The sequence below is a fragment of the Nipponia nippon genome, unplaced genomic scaffold (genome assembly GCF_047370975.1).
Source record: "Nipponia nippon isolate SJK-2023a ecotype South Korea unplaced genomic scaffold, ASM4737097v1 scaffold_2, whole genome shotgun sequence".
NCBI lineage: Eukaryota > Metazoa > Chordata > Aves > Pelecaniformes > Threskiornithidae > Nipponia > Nipponia nippon.
Window position 1 is genome coordinate 114,893,401 of NW_028262336.1, and position 21,300 is coordinate 114,914,700.

The window sequence follows — 21,300 nt, forward strand, 5'->3', positions numbered from 1 at the left end:
ATGCAAATCACGCTGATTATGGTATCTCTCTAAATTAAAGACCAGCAACAAACCCAGTAGGCAATTTTCTTCTGCTTGCATACTCTGTATGACTCCTACATTCAACACAGATAAAGACAGTGGGTGGTATGTCCAAATGATGTGTTGATGACATGACAATTTACCTGTGATTCTTTCTGTCTTTAATTCACCACTGGATTTATTTGGAAAAAAATTATGTCTTGGATGAAAAAATTAATTGAGGTTGGCTGACTAGTATCTCATTGGTCAGACTGAGTGATCAAAATGGTCGCATCTAGCCTTAGAACACAATAATCTGTGAACACTGTTACATGCTATCCACTCTCCCCTTTATTTTGGTTACCTTTACTTTTTCTTCTTTGAAGCACTGATGCTCATAGCCATCAGACAACATTTCATCCCCCAGACTGCTTTCACATCTTTTCTGTATCAGCTGTAAGGACTTGTAACTTGGATCACTTCCATATGGCACTACTCCTGACCTGCCAGCCACACACTTTCAAGGGGCAAATGTAATCCTGCGACAGATGCAGATGTATGTCCTCCCAATACACCAATGTCCTCTTATGCTCTCTTCCTTGGACATTTGCTTATGCCTCCAGACAGCAACTCCAATTCTTATCTATATAATAACGTATCACTTAAAATATTACCCCATTGCTTTTATCACCCAAGAGAAGCACTGAAAAATATTACCCCATTGCTTTTATCACCCAAGAGAAGCACTGAACAAGGATACTGATTTAAAAAAAAAGGACCTGAGAAAGAAAAACCCCTGACCAGCTCTCAACTGGAGGCCACACAAACAGCTAGATACAGAGACAGTGTTAACAGGGTGCGCAAATAGCCCCAAGAGCTAGCTTCTTACCTGGCTTGTGCTTTCTACTTGGGAGTAGAAGTGAGAAAAACTCCTGAGTCAGTCAACAGCACGTGAATATTGATTTTTCAAAGGAAATTATTATCCCAGCTGCAGTGCTCTTGAAAAGCCCATTCTTAAACACTCTTCTCAGTTTAAACGGATGGAAATGACCAAGCCTGGAGGCCTTTATTAGCAAGCCTCTCCAGGACAGATCCACACTGAAAACCTGGAGAAAATCACTAACACAAGGTCCTACACGACTCTGCTGAGACCATGGGTCTGTAAAGTCTTGTTCCTTTTTCCCCCATCAGCTTAGGTGAGGAAACAAAGGGCTAAGTGTACTGATGGGCATGTGCTTTTTTTTTAATATTATAGCTTTTTACTCCTGAATTTTACATGAGCATATCTGTGCTTGATACAAGTGTTTTTCACTTATATTCAATAATGTTTTCCAGACCTGAACACAGCACCATCCAGACTCATATCTCACATTAACTAGTAGCATGAAATACTGCTACTGTACATCAGGAATATTAAAGCAGAACAGGACGCTATTGCAGAAAAATAATACGCTACATTTTGTTCTCTCTTTGCTCTAAAGAGTTTCCTCTCTTTCCCCTGCCTCTACCTTGGATATGTATTATACAAATCATTTTACCCACTAAGGAAACAGATCTGACCCTGACACTGAAAAAAAAAGCCATGTGATATCAGTGAAATCTTTAACAAAAGGAAATGAAGCATAATACATAACTATGAAAGAAATGAACAAAACCAGAATATTTTGTACAATAATTCTTAATAATTTTGTTTAATCATTTCTAATCCTAACATATGCATCACCTTTTGCACCACAATGTGAAAATGTAAATTCCATATCCATTTAGAGATGGATTTGAAAACTGAGGCAAACAAAGTGTAAAAGTCTCAATTCTTTTCAGCAATGAACTCTCACTACCTGTGAACTTCCCTGAAACACCTATTTGATGGATATTCATTGGGCATACCTGAATTGTACGAAAAGGTGATGTGCAAATAAAAATGAAGTTCAAATTTTATGGGTTTAAGAGAGTACTATGCAAATACACCATAAAAGCAACTGGAAGAGCGTGCATGCAGAAACGGCACAGAAACTACCCTACAGAGGGTCTGCAAGTGAGAAACAGAGGAACTGTTAGGAATAGCTAAAAGCTGATATATTTTAATAATCAGTCTTCAAAATGTGTTTAAAGCCTTTCCCTGCAAAGAATCTAATAAATAAGCTGGTGAAAAGTTTAACTGCTTTTTGTTTCTCTTGTGCTCCGTTTGTATTTACAGAAAAAAAAAATGCAGTCACGCTCATGTTGTCCACGACTTTAGAATATAGAAAGGTACTGCCTAAGACTGCATTTTTCAGGAGCAATGGTTGCATATAAATACAACACTGAAATAGCCTGCGAAACACAAGCAAACAGTAGCCCAAATGACATTCTTTTAAAATAGGCAATTACATACCAGGGGTCCAATTGCTAAACATATATTTTTTAAAAAAATAACAGCAGTTGAGAAATTTAATACTTCTAAAAAATTGAGATATGAGACAAAAGAATGAGAACCTGTTCATCTAGCAAAAAAGCTGATTCCTACTATTCCTTCATTATATTGGGCTCCAGTCTGCAAACCCTGCTCAGGTAGCGCCCCTATTTAAATCACAGACAGCTCTGCCTGGGAAAGTACTGCAGGACAAAGGCCAATATTTGAACTGGAATTTGTTAATGTTAGCATAGCTGGCCAAAACCCAGCAAGAACAGTAGCTTTTTAGTAAGTATCCAGCTATTCCCCCTTGAGTCCAACATAAAGCTTATTTGTAATCAGCTTCTGAGGAACCTGGTGAAGAGGGAGGATAGTGTGGGTCTTTACAGCGCATAGCCAAGACAAAGGTGATGTGTATGTGACACTCTGGTTCTATCTTCCTACCATAAGGAACCAGAAATCCAACAAACAGCTGCAATTATTTCAACAAGTCAGGCAGACTCTTCGTCAGGACTATGGGAAAAAGAACAGGGAAGAAACGGAGTCCTCGCAAGGAAGTAACACTCTTGAGACAACACAGCTGACCCATGCGTTACCACACAGATAAGGACACATTTTCCAAAGTGCTCAGCAGTAAGCAGTTCCCATTGGCAAGACAGGTGCTGCTGAGTACTCTGGAAAATACTAGAACGTCTCTGAGTGCCAAAATGTAAGATAATCTCTCTGTTTGAAGTTGGTGCCTGAAAACAGACATCACTGATACGGACTTTTTAAGAGTACTCCACCCATAATTGTATTGACAAACAACTGAATCCATACCAGCATTGCTAAAAGCCAGTAAGGTCTTTAAAATTAAAAAAATAATTTAAAAAAGTTATGTAAGAACCCAAACTAGATGGAGGAAGATAATAAAACTTCAAGTAAAGCAAAACCACAATTTCCAAACAAGACGCTGTGATCAGGTACTCTTGAGTAAAATTATTTTCACAAATTCAGAAGAGCGATTCTTGATTTTCACAGGAATAAATTGTTTAGTTTGACTTTGTGTCCCAACACATAACTTCAGTATAGGTATGCCTACCTAAGTTGCAGGAGCAGACTTTGTGCTGTACTAGTCCAAAATCTTTGCCTCAAGCCAACTACCCAGAGGAATGGAAATCCAGAGCAGAGGCCAATTTTTCTTTTTAATTACACTGGTGCAATCAGACAGTGTTCTTCACTTTGGCAGTAGCACAAATTTCATCCCCTTTAAATCACTCGTATATTAAGGATTAAGACCCATGAGAGAAGATTGTTTGTTCCAACACTTTTAAACCCCAAGAATTTCACCTGCTCACAATCTGAACTTGCACAATTCATAGCAGGATCTAAGACGGTGAAGAATCAAAGCAGACGGCTTTCTCTCTCATGAACAAGCAAGTCTCAAGACAATCAAGACCTACAAATGAAACGCATGAGCTATTTTGACTAGCATACAAACTTAGATTACAATGATAAAGCTGAAGTTAATCAATTTAATTTACTTGTTGAAGTGCTTTGCCCTACACAAGAAGTACTGCACTGCATTGGCTTCTGCTGAAGGAATGAAGGAACACAATTTTGTTATTAATCCTCTGAAATGAAGATTAAATGATTTCTATAGCCTATAGTAAAGCTTTTGAGTTCACAGTTTTAGCCAGTCCAGTAACATACTAGGACAAAAGTCTTATTTCATGCCAGGGAAATGCATGTTCTGAATTTTCACTGAAGAAATCTGACTATATTCCAGCAAAGGCCTATAATTTATTTTCCCAACACTAACCTTGAAAATTAAATACAGACTCTGATGGACTGGAGCTATTAATGGTTGATTTTCTCTCTGCTGTACAGCTATTTTACAAAGATCACATTTAGAGCTATGAGACTCTTTGGATATGGATCTTCTTATACCTTAAAAATACACAGAATCCTTCTTACGGCAAATGACACCCAAGTACACATATACTCTTTGATTCCATCAGCAAGTGCTAATAATAGAAATGTTAAGAGAAATTGTTTTCAATAATTGGGGTCTAGCTTGAGATAAACTCAACATATTAAAGCAAAACACTCACTTCAAATGCGTTTTTGTAATTGATCCTATTTTAGAAGGGTACGATGTAATCCAGTTCCATTTTTCTAGCCAACTGGCACACTATTTGCTTTTGCAGTTCAAACCTGACCGTATGGTATGCCTTTATAGTAACTCTCAATATACTCCAAACTGCATCCTTGGGAATACTGTACTGCTCTTGATAGCAAAGTACCATTCAGCTGTATGAAACCTCACTTTCTAAATAAAGAACACCATGGTTTTAAATGACACTGATTATTAAACTAAGGTTACACTCCTATTGCTAAATTGAGTTGTAATCATAAAGAAGAATTAATAACCAAATTTAATGAAAATCCCATTATGATGCATCTTAGCAAATCAAAGCTGAAACTGCTGTAAGTAAAATGACAGATAGTCACAATATAGAGGCAACACTACCTTTGAATCTATTTCCCCAGCTTTCGGGATGTCTCAGCAGAAAAGTTAACTCCAAAATGACATTGCGTCTCCCCTCACTAGGAAGCACAAACCCAGAGACAGACACACAGAGAGGGCAGGGTGATGAGGGAGGTTCCTGTCTGTCCTCAGGGCTGCCTCCGACCTTGGCGGATCTCACCCAGAAACTACATTGATGCTGGTGAGGCAGAATCAGGCCCTGCAATTTCAGGTCATCAATCCCACATGAGTCTGGAGGGCATAAAACTCAAAAAGATTAACTCTTGGAAAAAGAGGAAAGTTATTCCAAGAGATGAAATTTTTAATTCCAGTGAGGTTTTCTTCTTCTGATCCATGTGGCACGTAATAAAGTTATATTTTGGGGGGTTTGTATCTACTGGGATTAAAATCTGTAAGAACTGAATTGTGCACAAGATGAAACAAGAGGAGCATCTGATTCACCCCAAATTACACTTATTAGGAATATATTCATCTCAGAATACACATGAAGTGAAACAGACTCAAAGGGAAAAGCTTTACTTTTAGTATGAAACACTGATGAAAGACCTGAATCGATTTCTTTTCTTCCCCATTTAGCCTAATCCTGTACAAGAACTACAAGACTGGTTATACATTAAGGATTTTTGAAACTTCAACAGAAAAATTCTCAACCACAAGACAAGAGCTGGAAGGCAAATAGTTCTTTGTAAAATCACAGAGCTACCTCTCAAAAGCATGCAAGCAAGTTTAATTTCGACTGTGTTGCTGAGATATACTAATGTAATATAGATGGTGCATGGAGTGGAGAAAATTATTTTGCATTCAGCTAAAGAATAAATATATACAACCCTCTCCAAAAATCAATGCATTGCTCCAACATCTGAAATCAAGCTGAAGGTAGATTTCCAATCATGAGCAAAATTTCCTGCTTATCATGTGCAAACCAATGTATGCCAATAGTCAAATGTTTCAGCTCTGGTGTATTGTGTTCTGATGAGTAAGAATCTTGTACTATTCATGTTTTGCAATAATTTCAGCTCTCTCTGTCAGTAAGAGAGATTCCCTGAATAATGTATGTAGTGCAAAAGAAATGAACAGAGTTTAAATAAAACACGCAAATGGGAAGGGGAAAGAAAAAGGACTATCTCCAAACTAGACCAGATCAATTTTGCAAACTTACAACAGAGTCTATCTGCTTAAGCAACCTATTCCATATGCATTCACGACTTAGAACAAAAAACCTAATGTTCTGGGCCTGTTTAGAGAAAACAAAAATGTGTAAGATGATAACCATTAGAAGACAGATAGTAAACTGAATATACAAAATTATTCCAGTTCCAAAAGTACTCCTGGGTGAACATTTGGCTGTATGTTTTTATGTAGTGAAAAGAAAAAATATTCAAGTTTTTCCAATATTGCGGTGAGTTACCTGCTAATATGCCATCCATAATCCTTTGAAATAGTCTGTTTACTGTCCCTAACACGTGCAACAGACCAGGCCCTGAATCTTCACAAGTAACCTCTGCAGCGAATGGAAACAGAAATAGAGGTAACTGGTCATGTCTCAGAGCTTTATACTTGAACTCACATGAATATTCATTTCAGCCCAGCAGCTCTAAGGATTTTTGTACTGTATATTTGGGGACGTGTGTGCCGAGTAATTTCTACACAAATAGCAAGATCCAAAGCCGCTGTTTCACAGTGGTTCAGCAAAGAGTTATCGTTTCATATTGCCACGAAATCGCTTAATTCAGAGCTGATGGTGGGGGTTCTTTAATTAGGTTAGAAAATCTCACACATCTGCGCTTTAGAAGCCTCTGTCAAGCCAGCAAATTCAATCACATGGAAGCCGGTGTCCTCCAGCTATCAGACAATTGATTTTTGCAGGATTCTGCTCATATTTAGCTTAAGGGACATGCGATATGTTCATTCAGTTGTCAGTCAGTTTGCCTATGTTTCATTAGGCAAAGATTTGTTAAATATTTAAAAAATATTCTTCAGTATTAAAATGTTTAAAAAAAGAAGCACTCACATTACTGGCACGAGACTGCAAAATGTGAAAGAAATACAAACTTGGCCTAATGCAAAAATATATGTTGGTTTAAATGTGAAGTACAGACCTCAATAAGGCCTGTAGGATTACACCTATTTAAAACAGACATGTACAGAAATATGAGCACACACACATAAACATATACATTTACTTCCCCCCTCTTTCTCTGCCTCCCCCCATACTGTAAAGATTCATCATCTCTGAGTCATTAAACTCTTTGGAACTGAAACTGGGTTCAGTTGAAAAAAAAAGGATCAGGTTATGAATCACTATTTCTGTAAATGACAGTAAATATAAGGGGACAGGTTTTCCTCAGTTAAAACAATGCAAGGTAAACATAACCTAAGGTGGCTGAAATGAGAGCAAAGAATCTGCTGCAAATAGTCTAAATGAGGAAAGTTTTGGGCAAACCCTTTTTGAACCTATGGTGTTAGTCTTACACAGAAAAGTGGTTCAATTTTTGACAATTTTAAATTTATGCAAATCAGAATTAATTCACTAGCGTTCAAACAGAAATACTGTGCAATACCCTTAATCCAAAAAGTAACAATAGGCTTGGAAATTATTTGGTAGAACTGGATGCGTAGGCAGAATCTAAAATAATTGACTTCACCTAAAATTACTGATTTCAATATACAAAAATTTTAGTCCCCTCCTCTTTCACTAAAAATCAGAGTTTAAAAAAGCTACTATGTCATTTGTCTTCATGGACTACATAATCAGTGCCTGCAAAAGTTGACATGCATTGTAATATTTTCTCAATGAACTGTATCTGCATAGATCTGATTCCTTCCGGTTTCAAAGCACCTTTTGAAATGTTTTCTCCTTATGGAATTTGATAATGATTTTCACGCGAAACACAACTAATACATTGCTTAATATAGAATTCACACTTAATGGGACATCAGTCTTTCCTGCATAAGATGAATGGAGCCATTTTGGCAGCTGAGAAGCTTTTTCTGTTAAATAAGGTGGCAAGGTCATCTGAAACTTGGAGTACCAAAGACTCGTATAAATAAATTTAGCAATCATTCAATGAATTATATGTAAGAACTGCACAGTACATTCTATGTTTACATATTAAAAAGTGCCACAGAGATGGCTGTGAGAAAGTGGAGAGAAACATAGTCCGTATTTTAAAGGCACGATGAACAGTAAGACCTTCTCCAGTATGTTTCTATTTTAAACTCGCTCAGCAATGATGCTCAGGGCATCTACTTCCAGAGGCAATTCACTCTTGAATGAAGAGGACAGATTTGAAAACTTAAAGGCCACAAAGGAAAACCTACAGAATCCTGAAATACGGACATCAAAGTAGTAATGCTACTACAGTCTTCAGCTTTGCCACACTACATCCCACTGTCTTACATAATAACATGAATTCCTTTTTACAAGCCTGACATACATGAAGATAAATAGAAATAATGCTTTGCTACTTTCAGAGATTAAGCAGCATCCAGCATGTGCTTTAACCAAGGCTAAAGACCCTGAGGTGATCTAAATGTAGGAAGTTCAGCTAATTATACTCTGGTTTTGCTTTTTTTTTTTTTTAAAAAAAAAAGAGTAAATGTTACCTCATTTGATAAGGGCACTTCTTTTTCTGTTTTCCTCTCATGGTGTATGTGCATCTGTGTGTTTGTGCGCGTGTGTGTGTATATAAAATATATAGTAGGAAGAGAATATTTGTTCCACTTGAGGTGGTCTGTGAAATCAAGTAGATCAGATACTAACATGATTTGGCACCAAGGTATGGATGCATAGAGACATATCCACAGGATGTATGCATTACGAGATGATAAGAGACATTTACAACCTAGAATATAAGAGCAGAGCTGCCTCAAGTGACATCATCAGATCAATTGCAGCGTCAACCAACTCAGATATATTATCCTGCACACCACTGCTTCCCTATCTCCTTTCCAGCCATTAGAAAAGCATTTCTGAGCACAAATATTATCGTATATTTTCAAATACACACAAGGCATGCCATACCCAAAAGCGAACAAGAGTAACTGTGGGGTTTACGGACTGATCGAGACATTCATAATTTTTCTTTACAACAACAAAACTCATCTCCATAGAAACTGGGAAGCAAGAAACTACAGTAATAACAGTAAAGTAAATGTCACATCAGGTTAGTCAGCAGAAGGCAGGAGAGGGGATTTTGCTCCAGTTAGAAACTAACAAGGATTGCTGCCGCTTTTCCTCTTCTGCAAAGGGTATCTATACTGAAGACAGACTTACTGATGTATTTCCAATGCAAGACAACAATGTGGTTTCCTGTTATTTCCAGTGCAATTTACTCGTAAGGTGGTCGGATCAATGGCATGTTTACTTACAGGCATTTGTTACAGCGAAGCTGTTAGCTGTTTCAATGTTGTCTACATGAGGAACCAAATTAAAAGGTGCTTCAGATGCATTGGGGCTGGTGTTATGAAGAAAAATTGCTAATCGAAAAGCAGTATATTCCTGATCTGTGTTCCTGATGAAGAGACCACCTACAAAAAACAGAAAAAAAAGCAAAAAGCAAAGGAAGCAGGGTGAATTATTTGCAAGCTACTTGCTATCCTGTAACACCAAGCAACTGTCTCTCCCAAAGCTGCACAGTAAGGCAAGTCCTAAGACTTTAATGGATAAGGAACTAATCATATTCGTAATCACAACCACTGCCTTTAAATCACTGTCCTCAATCGATTTTAACCTCCCTGATGCATTCATGCTTCTTTTCTGACTTCTCAGTTTCCAGCCTTTCATACATAAATACCCAGATTTGTCATGATTACAGTGACCTTTGAAAGTGTTTAGCCTCCATCTCCCTGATACCGAACACACTGGTAAATCAGCTACTCAGCAGCCTCTCACATTAAGTGGCGGGCTGATTAAGGGGAACGATGCTTTCTGGACTTAAAAAACAAAAAAAAGAAAATACCAACTCAGTGTGGGATAATCTGCACTGAACAGGAATATAATGAACTTTGCTCCTCTGCAGCCATGTGCAGGCAGGGCGCAGCTCAGCCTTATTAGCAGCATCTTTACAAGTCCACGAGAAATGATGCAGTGATGGAGCTGAGCTGGAAAGAATTCAGATAGCTGCGTCCCATCCGAAACACGTCCGAAAGGAGGGAAGCAAGAGGCGATCGGAAAGGGGTGAGGAAGGGGCACAGGACGACACGGAGAGACCTGCAAAATCCTAAACTTTCCAACTATGAGAAGGGAAAGAAGGGTAGCGTTGCCTTTTACCCCCCACCCCTGCCGGCTACCGCAACCGCCGGTGCACGTAACTCGCCATCCCTCCGGCAGCCAGGCAAAAGCGAGGGGTGCCGGAGGGGGCTGAAGCAGCCCAGGGGCACCAGCCCCGAGCCCCTTCCTCCCCTGCCGATCCTACACACCCCGGAGCTGGAACGAGTTCTGCAAAAGAGAAGCATCCTCCCTCCCGCAGGCGAACGCACACACGTATGTATGTATACACACACACACACACACACAGAAGCATACATACACGAATAGACGCGGATTTTTCGTGAAGGCAGGGAAATGGGATGAGTGGCGGAGGAGAAATCTGCAAACTGCCTTCAGAGCCTCCTTTCCAACTCACTTTGCAAAGGATTGAACCCCTGGACACACGCACACAGCCCAATGCAGCGCTTACCTATTTGCACACTGCTAGGAAAAGCTCCCATTGCTAGTCCCCAAAAGCCAGAAAACAACAAGACAAGCTGTCTGCAAATTATCCTCATCTTCTCTTTTGCCTCTCTGTCTCGCCTTCTCCCGCTCGCTCGCTAGATGCTGCTCAGAGAGGCATTGAGGACGAGGTGGCTACAAACAAAATCAAGAATTAAAAAAAAAAAAAAGGAAGGGGGAGAAAAAGAGAGGTTTCTTCCTTTCTTTTTCTTTTTTTTTTCTTTTTTTTTTTTTTGTTTTGTTTTAGTATTTGTTTGCTATTCTCTCGCGCTCTGCCTCTCTCCCGGTTGCCGCTGCCGTTTCAGCAAGCCATCCCGCCGCGCCGGATTTTTCCCGCAGTCTCCATCGCCGGGGAGCGGTTTCTGTCCGGCTGCGAATGTTGCACATGCAGAAGATGGTGGTGAGTTTGGCGGCGGGGGGGAGCGTCTAGTGGCGGCGCGGCGCGGGCGGACATGCGCCGTGCGCCCCCCCCCCCCTCCGCCGCCGCCGCCGCCGCCTCCCGCACCGCCGCGGGCGGGGAGCGGCCGGGCGCGTTCCGTTACGCGCCGCCCCGCGGAGCCGCCCGCGGCTTCGGGCGCGCACTGCAGCGCCGGCGGTCGCCGCCACCTACAAAACACAGCCGGTTTTGTGCTTGGTGTCCCCCCCCCCCCCCCGTTTCTGCCGCTCGCACATCCGCGGGCGCGGAAGTTTGTGCCGCGGGTGTAGGCGAGAGGGGCAGGCGAGGTCGCTGCCCCGGGCTTTGCGCGGGGCGGGGGAGGCACGGCCGCTGCGGCTCATCATTCGCGCGGTGGTACTAAGTACCAATTATTATTAATGAAGGTGGCGGGGCGCATCTGGATGTGCTGAGCGGCTGCGGAGCGGGGACACGCGGCCGGGCAGGCCCCGGCTGGCGGGCAGGGCGGGGGGTCCGCAGGGGAGGAGCGGGACCCCCGCCTCGCTGCCGGGGTTTGCGGCAGAGGATGGAGCCGGGGGCGAGAGCAGGGAAGCGCTCAGCGCTTGTGGGCACTCATGCCAAAAGGAGAGACAGCAAATGAAAGGAAAACTTCGCTGCTCTTATGCCGCCGCCTTTTCTCTTTTTTTTTTCTTTTTTTTTTTTCTTTCTGTTTTTTTTTTTCTTAGGTGGGAAAAATAATGGAGCTTTTTTTGTGTCTAGGCCGTTCTTTTTAGTGCCTTTGGATTTTCTTTTCAAGCCTTGGAAGTTCCCCAGAGCGGCTGCCAGAGGTCTGGGGATATTGCAGTTAATAATTAAAAGATATATATATAATAAATGATAGGTAATGAAATCATCCAACAATAGCTGTATGTCAGAGAAGGGAGCCTGTAGTTTTACATGTGGCTTTGTACAGAGATTTCTGTCAGTCAAAGGGAATGGTTGGAGCTCAAATACATTAATTTTAAAATGTTAATCGGTAATATGAAAGAATATTGATTTTTAAGGTGAACTTCGTGGCTCTGTGTTCAAGCACACATTTGCTCCATGACCAGAGTTTTGCCTGCTTTCACTCAGGGTTACATCCCGTGTCCCCAGGCTCTCCTTTTTTTGGGGTGAAGGACACCCCCTTTAATTGCTGCAGAGGGTGACAGTGATTTCTGAAGCATGATTGTGAACTCCTTAGCATCAACCACATACCCGGAAGAGCAAGTAAAACACATTGAAAACAGATGTATATATATATAAACTTAGCTCCATGGGCATGTGCATCTGTGTGCGGGACTCTGTGTATGTGTTTGGGAGAGTGTGGAGTTCCTGTAAATAAAGTACTGAGAGATTTCTTTGCAGATCAATGGCAAACAGACTTCACCTGCATTTCCGAATACTCATTCCTTTACTTTTCAGTAAGTCTTCTACTTCCCTTTACTTTCCCTCCACGTATTCCCATCCTTTCTCTGAATCTGCAGGCTTGTGCTTCACATTATTTACCCTTTCTTTTCTTCTCCCTTGCCTTGCCTTGCCTCCTTCATCTCCCTAAATTCTCCCTGAAATTTGGTTCTTCCTTTCTTCCATCCTTTAGCATTTAACTTTTTGGCTTTGTAGATCCAAGTAAAAAAGTAATGAAAATGGAATAATATTTCCATTCCATAATGGCTGGCTGGTTCTTCACCACTAGGAGCAAGTGAACTTGGAAACAGGTAAAACATTTGGTTAATTTGATGACACATACTCATGTGAATTCATGACAAATAGGTATAAAAGATTAGGATTTTAGACATACGTCCATTATAGTGGTACAGCAAGTTACTGCCTACCAGCTGAGTTAAGGAATATGCTTTGGTATTTTTCAACTATAATGGTAGCACGTTACCTTAAATTTAATTTGAGAGTCCACAAGGAACCATTTCATACGCTGGTCTAATCTGATCTGATCAAGAGTCTCACCCAGCAGTTCCTACATCAAGTCTGTAATTTCTGTTGGAGTTGGAACATATATTTTAGTGAAACATCCAATCTTGATTTAAAGACTTCAAGAGACAGGAAATCCATCACTTTCCTGGGTAAGTTGTTCCAGTTGTTACCTACTCTCATTTGTTAAAACTTGCATTTGTCTAGCTTTGTTTTCTAATGTTGACTATCGGAGATGAACCCAGTGTTCCTGTAACAGTATCACGCAGTGCTATTTCAGGAAATAATCCTATCCTCTACTTGGCACTCCCCTGCTTAGACACCTCAGGATCATTTTTGCAGCTATGGAAAGCAGAGGGAAGAAAGGGGAAGAGGCCTCCACAGCAATTTTATTTAAAAGACACAAGGGAAAAAAAAAGAGTTGCAGTGTCAAAGGGGAAAAATCCCATTTCAGTAAGTTTTGAGTGGCGGATGATCAAGTAATTGATCACAACGTTTATCTTACAGAAAAACTGGAACAGGAAAGGTAAGAGGGATATAATCAAGATTAAGGCTGGAAGGGAGGAAAGGTGAGATAAGTTTTTAGACTCACTGCTCCTCTGGTGGGTTAACCGGGGCTGACTGCCGAGTGCCCACCAAGCTGCTCACTCACTTGCAACGGGACAGGGGGCAAAAATAAGATGAAAAAGCTCATGGGTCATGGTAAAGACAGGGAGATCACTCACCAGTTACTATCATAGGCAAAACAGACTCATCTTGGGGAAAATTAATTTAATTTATTGCCAATTAAGAATAGAGTAGAATGGTGAGAAAGAAAGACAAAACTATAAATTGCTCCCCCAGCACCCCCAGGCTCAACGTCATTTCTTTCACAACTCTTCTTCCTCCTCCCCGTGAACAGCGCAGGGGCATGGGGAATGGGGGTTCTGGTCAGTCCATAACACTTCATCTCTGCTGCTCCTTTCTCCTCATGTTTTTCCCCTGCTCCAGTGTGGGTCCTTCCCACAGGTACAGCCCTTCAGGAACAGACTGCTCCAGTGTAGGCTCTCCATGGGCCACAGCTCCTGCCAGGAGCCTGCTCCAGCGTGGGCTCTCCACAGGCTGCAGCTTCCTTCAGGAATCTCCACCTGCTCCAGTGTGGGGTCGTCCACAGGCTGCAGTGTTGATACCTGCTCCACCATGGTCTTCTCCATGGGCTGCAGGGGAATCTCTGCTCCAGTGCCTGGAGCACCTCCTCCCTTCCTTCTTCACTGACCTTCACATCTGCAGGGCTGTTTTTTTCCCATTTTTCTCACTCCTCTCTCATGCAGTTGCTGTGCAGCATTTTTTGTTACCCTTTCTTCAATATGTTATCACAGAGGTGCCACCAGCATCACTGATGGGCTCAGCTTTGGGCAGCAGTGGGTCTGTTTTGGAGCCGGATGAAACTGGTGCTGTCCAACCTGATGGCAGCTTCTGGCGTCTTCTCACAGAGGCCACCCCTGCAGCACCCACCCCCCCACCAGCCTTGCCACATAAACCCAATGCAGCTGTACACTGCCAAGCAAGAGGAGACCAGAAAGGAGAGTTTGTATGTTTTCCTGGTGGCTGCTGGAGAGCTGCTGCATGAAGCCACCTCTGAACTGGGGTCCCTGGCTCCCCCTAGTTCCCCTCAGGCAGACTGTGAAGGTTGTGGTAGGTGATTAAGGGAAAGAGGGACAGATCTCTGAGTTCCACAACGAAATATCAGAGAAATTAAGAAATTATTGAAAAATGTTTTATTGAATGTATAAAACGTATGGAGGGGGTAGACTAGAGGGGGTCTGGAGAGGGACTGCTGGTTGTTGTTGGCAAATGCTTGCTTTGCCTTAGGGCACGTAACAGCTCGTGTTGGCCTCACCTGGAGGCCACCGCTAGAGAAGAGTCGCTCTTTAGAGCATCAGCTGGGAGACTGACTATCTGCTGCAGCACCTGAATGAATCCTGCTGCAGCAGATGCAGGAATATGATGGTTTTTCCCTCTGGCAAGGATTGGAAACCTTTGGCTATTTTCTTGATCAGATAGTCTTGTGCTTGGACTAAATACATTTATGAAAAAACCCTGCAGGAACCTGAAGAATATGAGAAGATTTGTGCTAGAGAAGAAATGAAGGCTGTATGTTAGCCAGGAGGAATAAAACTGCAGAGAAGATAGCAGAGGCATTCACCTTATGGGAATCCCAGGGGAAAAGGAGGATATGAAGAAGACAGACACTTCGCAGTATGGACAGAGTTTGTGATGCATATGTACTTGATAAATACCCACATGCTGAAGTAGCAGCTTTGATTCTTATTTATATGTTCTTGCATCCAAAATCCAAATCCCAGCTACACAATCAAAGGCATGTCATTTTGTGTCTGGAGACATGTAACTTTGTGAGGGAGAAGAGGACTTGACTGAGAACGGGGAAGGTGAATCTGTGCTAATTATCAAGGATAGGTTGAGACAATTAGGAGTAGAGAGAGGAGGAAAGGCGAAGAGCAATTTCACTAGCAAGAGACACAGAGATAAAGATCCACCACCATCCCTCCCCACCAGGTTCCAGGTGCACCGAGGCAGCGACAGCAGGAAAACAGACAGCACCCTGACCCTGGCCTGTGTGCCAGTGCTGCTAAATGAGCTCCTTCAGAGTAGGCAAATGTCTGCGCCACAAAGGCTCCCCATGGCACAACGCTCTGGGCACAGAGTCCATCCTGAAACTGGATTCAGTCATTTAGATTAGTCCTGCTTCAAATGTTATTCTCATTGCAGCTTTCACTGTGTGGTCACTAGAAATGCTTCAGCCATAAATGAATGATGGGGAAAACAATTGACTCAACACTCTGTCCTTAGTCCTTCCTTGCCTTATGAAATGTTGTAGCTCACATATCTGTCAAATAGATCCATTAGACTGTAAACTCTGGGACAAGGCTATGTCTTTTGTGAAGTGCTTAGCACTTCTGGGCAATAAAAAGTAAATAAAATACAAATCATCTATGTAGAATTTTTTACACTCCGCCTTTTGGCATGGTCTCACATCACCTTTTGAAGTGCTACCAGCAGTACTGAATAGATTAGCAGGGCACCAGAACAAGATACAGTTTCCTTTCAGTAGCAGAACTCATTTTCAGGAAATTGCTTTACAGTGTTTTCTTGGATTTTCGTTCTTATTGACTTATTTTTCATTCATCTAAATTCTAGGGTAGACAGAACAGGTAATTATTTTTAATAGTGCTTCTCATTAACAGTGCTATGTTGATACTGAAAGAAGTGTAGTACAATGCATTTGGCTTAAAATGCGTTCATCCACTGGTCCCACTCCTTTCCACCATGCTGTATGCTAACATAATCCTTTGCAAACTTATTGACCTTCAGAAATTAAAGTGATATGGTAAGAGGCTTTGACCATGAAAGGAGAGGTTATTGTGGAATAATCGCTTTTTCTGTGGAAAGCGAAAAATCTTGATAATGCTTTAAATCACGCTGATATCAGTCAGGATTATTTCAGTTTGAGAAAAATGTGGTAACACTGATATAATTAAGAACTGCCATATTAAGTTAGGCTTTATGTCCATTTAGAACAGCATCCTATGTCTAATATAAGTGATAGTGGTTTATTAGGGAAGAGTATGAGAAGCTGAGCAGTCTTTCATTTAAACTTGAAGGGACTTTGGAGAGGTTATTCCCTGCTGAGTGCTCTGACCTCCTGACAGCCAAGGATTTAAGGTTTCTAAACCGAAGATTTCATAGAGATCCTTGTGTTGAAGAGTTGCCTACAGTCGTAATTTCCATATATTTACTTTCAGTGTCCACAGCACCCTATGCAAATGAGCTCTATAATCCCATTCTAAGAAAGTAGTTTATTTAGTTTGTTTTAAACCTTATTTTATATTGACCATTCCCTGGCACTTCTCTAAGAAAAAAGAGGTAAAAATCATTTACTGTGCCATATCATCCATAGTTTTGTATACCTTTATAATAGCACCCTTCAGTCACCTCTTCAAATGTGAACAATCCTACTCCATCTATTCTGTTCTCCTATATCCTATAGTCTATACTATAGATCAGTCCTACTTGCCACTGTTCTCTCTGCTTCTTCTCATGGCTTTCTGAAATATAGGACACATGGAATAGGACACATTTTTTCAGGTGTAAAACTGGTTTTTGTTTTACTCATTTCCTTTCCTAATCATTCCTAAAATGCCATTTCCCCCTGAGCATGCAGACAATGTTTTCAGGAAACTATCCACAAAGCCTTCAAGATCTCTTTCCTGAGTGGTAATAGCTAATTTAGAGCCTATCATTGCATATGTATAGTTAAGGTTATTTTTCCCATGTGCACTGCTTTGCATTTTTTTGATAGGAAATTTCATCTACCATTTTATTGCTCAATCAATTAGTATTGTGAGATTCTTCTGCAATACTTCACAGACAGCTTAAGTCCCTTAGAATTTGATACAAGAGCAAAATTGGAATCTATGCCCTTTAAATTTGATCTCATCTTTGTTACATTTTTAATGGTGTAATAGGTTTCCTCTGGCCCAGATTTATAACCTGGGCTGCATCATGGGATGTACCTGAGAAAGTATGAAAGTTTGAAGCAATGTTTCTTTCCTAAGTACAGCTTATTGCAGTAGTAAATGCCAGGCAATTCTGAAGGATGGGGCAATTTCCTCATCAATTAGAGGTGTGCGTGTGGGAAAAATGCACCAACTTAAATGCATTCCACCTGAGCCCATCTGGCCTTGTTTATACAGTGAAAAAAGATCAACTTTTGCTAATCCTGATTTCTGCCCATCACTTACAATAATTCCTGAATTCACAGTGAGTTATTGCAAGTCTCTTAGGTACTGTATGAGTTAGACCAACTGTCAGTAAGCTTACATGAAATAGTGTTTAAAATAAGTGTATTTCATTCCTGTTTTTATACTTACTCATTTGAGTACTTTTCTAAAGTAGCAAAGGAAGGGTTCCCCTGGGTATGTTTGAGGTGTCTGGCTGGTAATCACCCACACTGCAAAGTCTGTCTGACCTGGTCATTCCCTGAAAGGGAGGGTACAGGTTAAGAAAGGCTATTCACCAGTATGTCCCTCTACTACGAACTGGAGGGATGCATATGGCCCTTCTGAATCATGCAGTACTTAAATACTGCCTTTTTTAACTGGCAGTAGGATGTTGATTCTACATTTTCTAAGCAAAGAACATCCACTGTAACAACAAGCCCCCCCGCAGTTGAAAACTTTGCAGTGAAACTGAATTCAGTGTGGAATAAGATGGGCAGAAACCAGAAGAAAATCATCAGGAGACAGAAAATCGACTTAGATAACTACAGATGTTTACAATGTGAATTCTTATGAATAAAAATTGTTTTTCCCTAAATGAAAAAGACAGTTTCTTTGGGTTCTTTTGAGGAAAAAATCCAAAACATGTCAAAACATCACACTATTTCCATGAAAAAAATTTAAGATTTCCCCCCAAACCTTTTTTTTTTCCCCTTTTTTTGCCAACAGTTGATGGAAAATGTTTTTCATTTTCTTACCAGTTCTCATTAAAGTGTTTTGCCATAACCTCTGTAATCTAAGCAGCAGAGTGAGGAAGAAGTCAGACCAATATAAAGAATGGCATCTGTTCACTACCCAGGGCGGCTTGCTGTATTGACCTAATTGTCATTTCCTGTAAAAAAAACCCCAAAGTTCACCTTTGTTTGAAGGTGGTAGTTTTTTAGCTCATTTCTCTTGTTCACCTCCCTAGTGCTGCCACACACGTGGGAGGGTGAGCTGGTTTCCCTGTGGCTTGTGTGCCCCTATCACAGAATCACCACATCAGCTCCAGCTGCAGGAGCCTCAGTATCGATGATGCTGCATGAACAAAAAGGACAAGTTTGAATTCCAGAACCAGGGGGAGAAAGGGGATGGTAAAATTGCTGAGAAGAAGCCTCCGCCCTATCTTTTTAACTCATGAAGTGAAGCAAATTTGATAAAAAATCTTTCAAGCATAATAACCAGGAAAACTTCAATGCTATTTCTACAAAATCATACTTATAGAATGTAACTACAGTTTGATACACTAAATTGCTTGTAAAAATCAGTTTTAGTGAGGTTCATTGCCAATAACAATGATGCTTTTCAACTATGTCCTGTGATCTAGCCTTACCTTTCCCAGTTCCTAACAGACCTGTATCTGCATGTTTGAGATAAATAAGCTGCCATCCTACCATCTATACTTTTATATCAAAGCATTAGTTTCCTACATTAAACTATTTCTCAGCTCTAGGAAAAAAAAGATCAAGCAATCTAATGCTTTTCTTAACACACACACAGACAGACTATTTTCTGCTTAATTTTCACATTCATTAGAGCTCGTACAATATTGCCAGCATTAGAAGATGCATTTTCAGCCCACAGTTTTGGCCTTTCTGTATTCAAATTTGTATTATTCTTTCTATGGTGGGGTTAAAGTTTATCTCAAATAAATCTGTCTGTTTGTCTCAGCTCTAGCTGGCTTCCAGCACCTGTCCCCCACACCGAAAGGGCTGCAGATTGGATAATTGCTGCCATTCAGCTATAGCCACGTCCTATGTGTTTGTAGAACTAGAATCAGTTTTCCTAGAAAATCAGAACAGTCTTTGATGCCTTAAGAGCTGTAAGCATACCTGGTATTTATTCAAAAGTGTATGTTCCTACAAGTATTCTGATAGTCAAGACATGTCTGGTTTCATCCAGTTATTTCTTCTTTAAAAAATGTATAATGAAGATGCATTATCCTAACCAACATCAAGGTGGGTATGTCTGTTGCATTACTAGGTGAAGTTATATGAAACAAATCAGTGCCGTAATGATCTCATCTAGCACTAAAATCCCTTAAAAGCAATTAATTTTAAAGGTGTTGATTTATTTAATATTTAATACATAGTGATTCATACTCTGTGAAGCTAGGGATTATTCATAGAAATTTTATTCGTGGAGCATCTTTTAAAACAGGTAGATTTTATCCTAATCATTCATGTAGACATATTTATAAAAATTATCCAAAATACATTTTATGGCAACTTCCTCTGTCTTTAGCTGTGCTGAATAGCACTGTAACCTGTAAGTAAGCGCAAGGGAAGCAGGGGTGCCTTTTGGGGAAGAAAATGCTACTCTGCAAAAGGGTGAAATTATCTAACCTTATGTCACTTAGAGCACTCTTTTAAAAAATCCATAAATGGTCCTTGCTAAAGCACATCATGTGGTCATTGAATTAGAAATGCAGGGATGGAATGGATTTCCAAAGGTTACATAGTCCAGTTCCCTGGTGCTGGGGAAGGATCAAATATGCTAGAGCTTCCCACAGAGGTTTTTATCTGGTCCTTTTTTTTAGAATTTCTGCTAAAAGACTTTCTGAGGGTGTCCTGTTCAAGCTTTTTTTCCTCTCAATTTTTTTCTTAATATATGACCTATATAGCCTTTACTGCAAGTTAAACTGGGTTCTTTTTGTCTTTCTTTCTTGTGAACAATTGGTAACAATTGATCATTGTCTTTCCTATTAACAATCTTCCATATCGAGGAAGATTTATCAAGTTTTTACCTGCCTAGGCTAAAAGAAACCCTTTTTCTGCAGTCTTCCTCATGGATAATGCATTCTGAGCCCTCTTCTCTTTCTTGCTGTTTTGTGCTGTATTCTTTCCAGAGTGACTACATGTATTTTGGAGTATGGCACTGAAGACTGCTCGCACTGCTTCAGCTGCATTCTCCCTGGAAACAAGTAAAAGAAAATGATCCTCACCCATATCTTACCTGCAAAATTCTTGACAACATGAGATTTTCCCTTTCCTTGCTTTGCAGTAATACTGCACTGTTGTCTCACAGGTTATTTCTAATACACTTAAACTTGCAGGTCCTTTTTCCTCATTTGGCATTTTAAGTGTTCATTTCTCCTTACTAGTTACTGTGCTCTGAACTTTCTTCCTTTTTTTTTTTTTTTAAATTCTGGATTATGTCTTTATTATGACAGTTTTGAATTCTGAAGTTGTTCTCCAGACTTCTGTAACCCTACCACATCCTGGTTTCATCTACAAATTTTATCCATGTACTTTGTAATGCATATTTTAAATGAAAATATTGAACGGCATTGGGCCTGGAATCTCTGAGGGAACCAGCCTGAAAGAAAATCCCCATTTGGTACTGATAACTATTCTTTGAGAAGAGCTTTTCAAGCAATCACATGCTGTCTTTATGGTTTTTTTCATGTAGACGACATTTCGCTCATTTTCCTGTGAGAATTTAATATGGAAAAATATTAAAAGTCTTACTGTGCTCAAGATACAGCAAATTTATTCTTTTTAACCA

General features: G+C 40.5%; 1 protein-coding gene across 7 annotated transcripts in view; it reads right to left on the reverse strand.

The window, feature by feature from the left end:
• Positions 1-11,078, reverse strand: part of GRIA4 (glutamate ionotropic receptor AMPA type subunit 4) — a 236,133-nt gene extending 225,055 nt beyond the window's left edge. For 3 of the 7 annotated variants that reach the window (XM_087756034.1, XM_087756035.1, XM_087756033.1), the window contains exons 1-2: positions 10,604-11,078; positions 9,294-9,452 (exon numbers count right to left, since the gene is read on the reverse strand). In XM_087756034.1, the coding sequence (XP_087612160.1) occupies positions 9,294-9,452; positions 10,604-10,691 (247 nt within the window). In that variant the 5' untranslated portion in view covers positions 10,692-11,078. The remainder of the gene's footprint in view (positions 1-9,293; positions 9,453-10,603) is intronic. The other 4 variants (XM_009476843.2, XM_009476844.2, XM_087756036.1 and 1 more) reach the window with 4 other exon arrangements.
• Between the last annotated feature and the right edge of the window lie 10,222 nt (positions 11,079-21,300).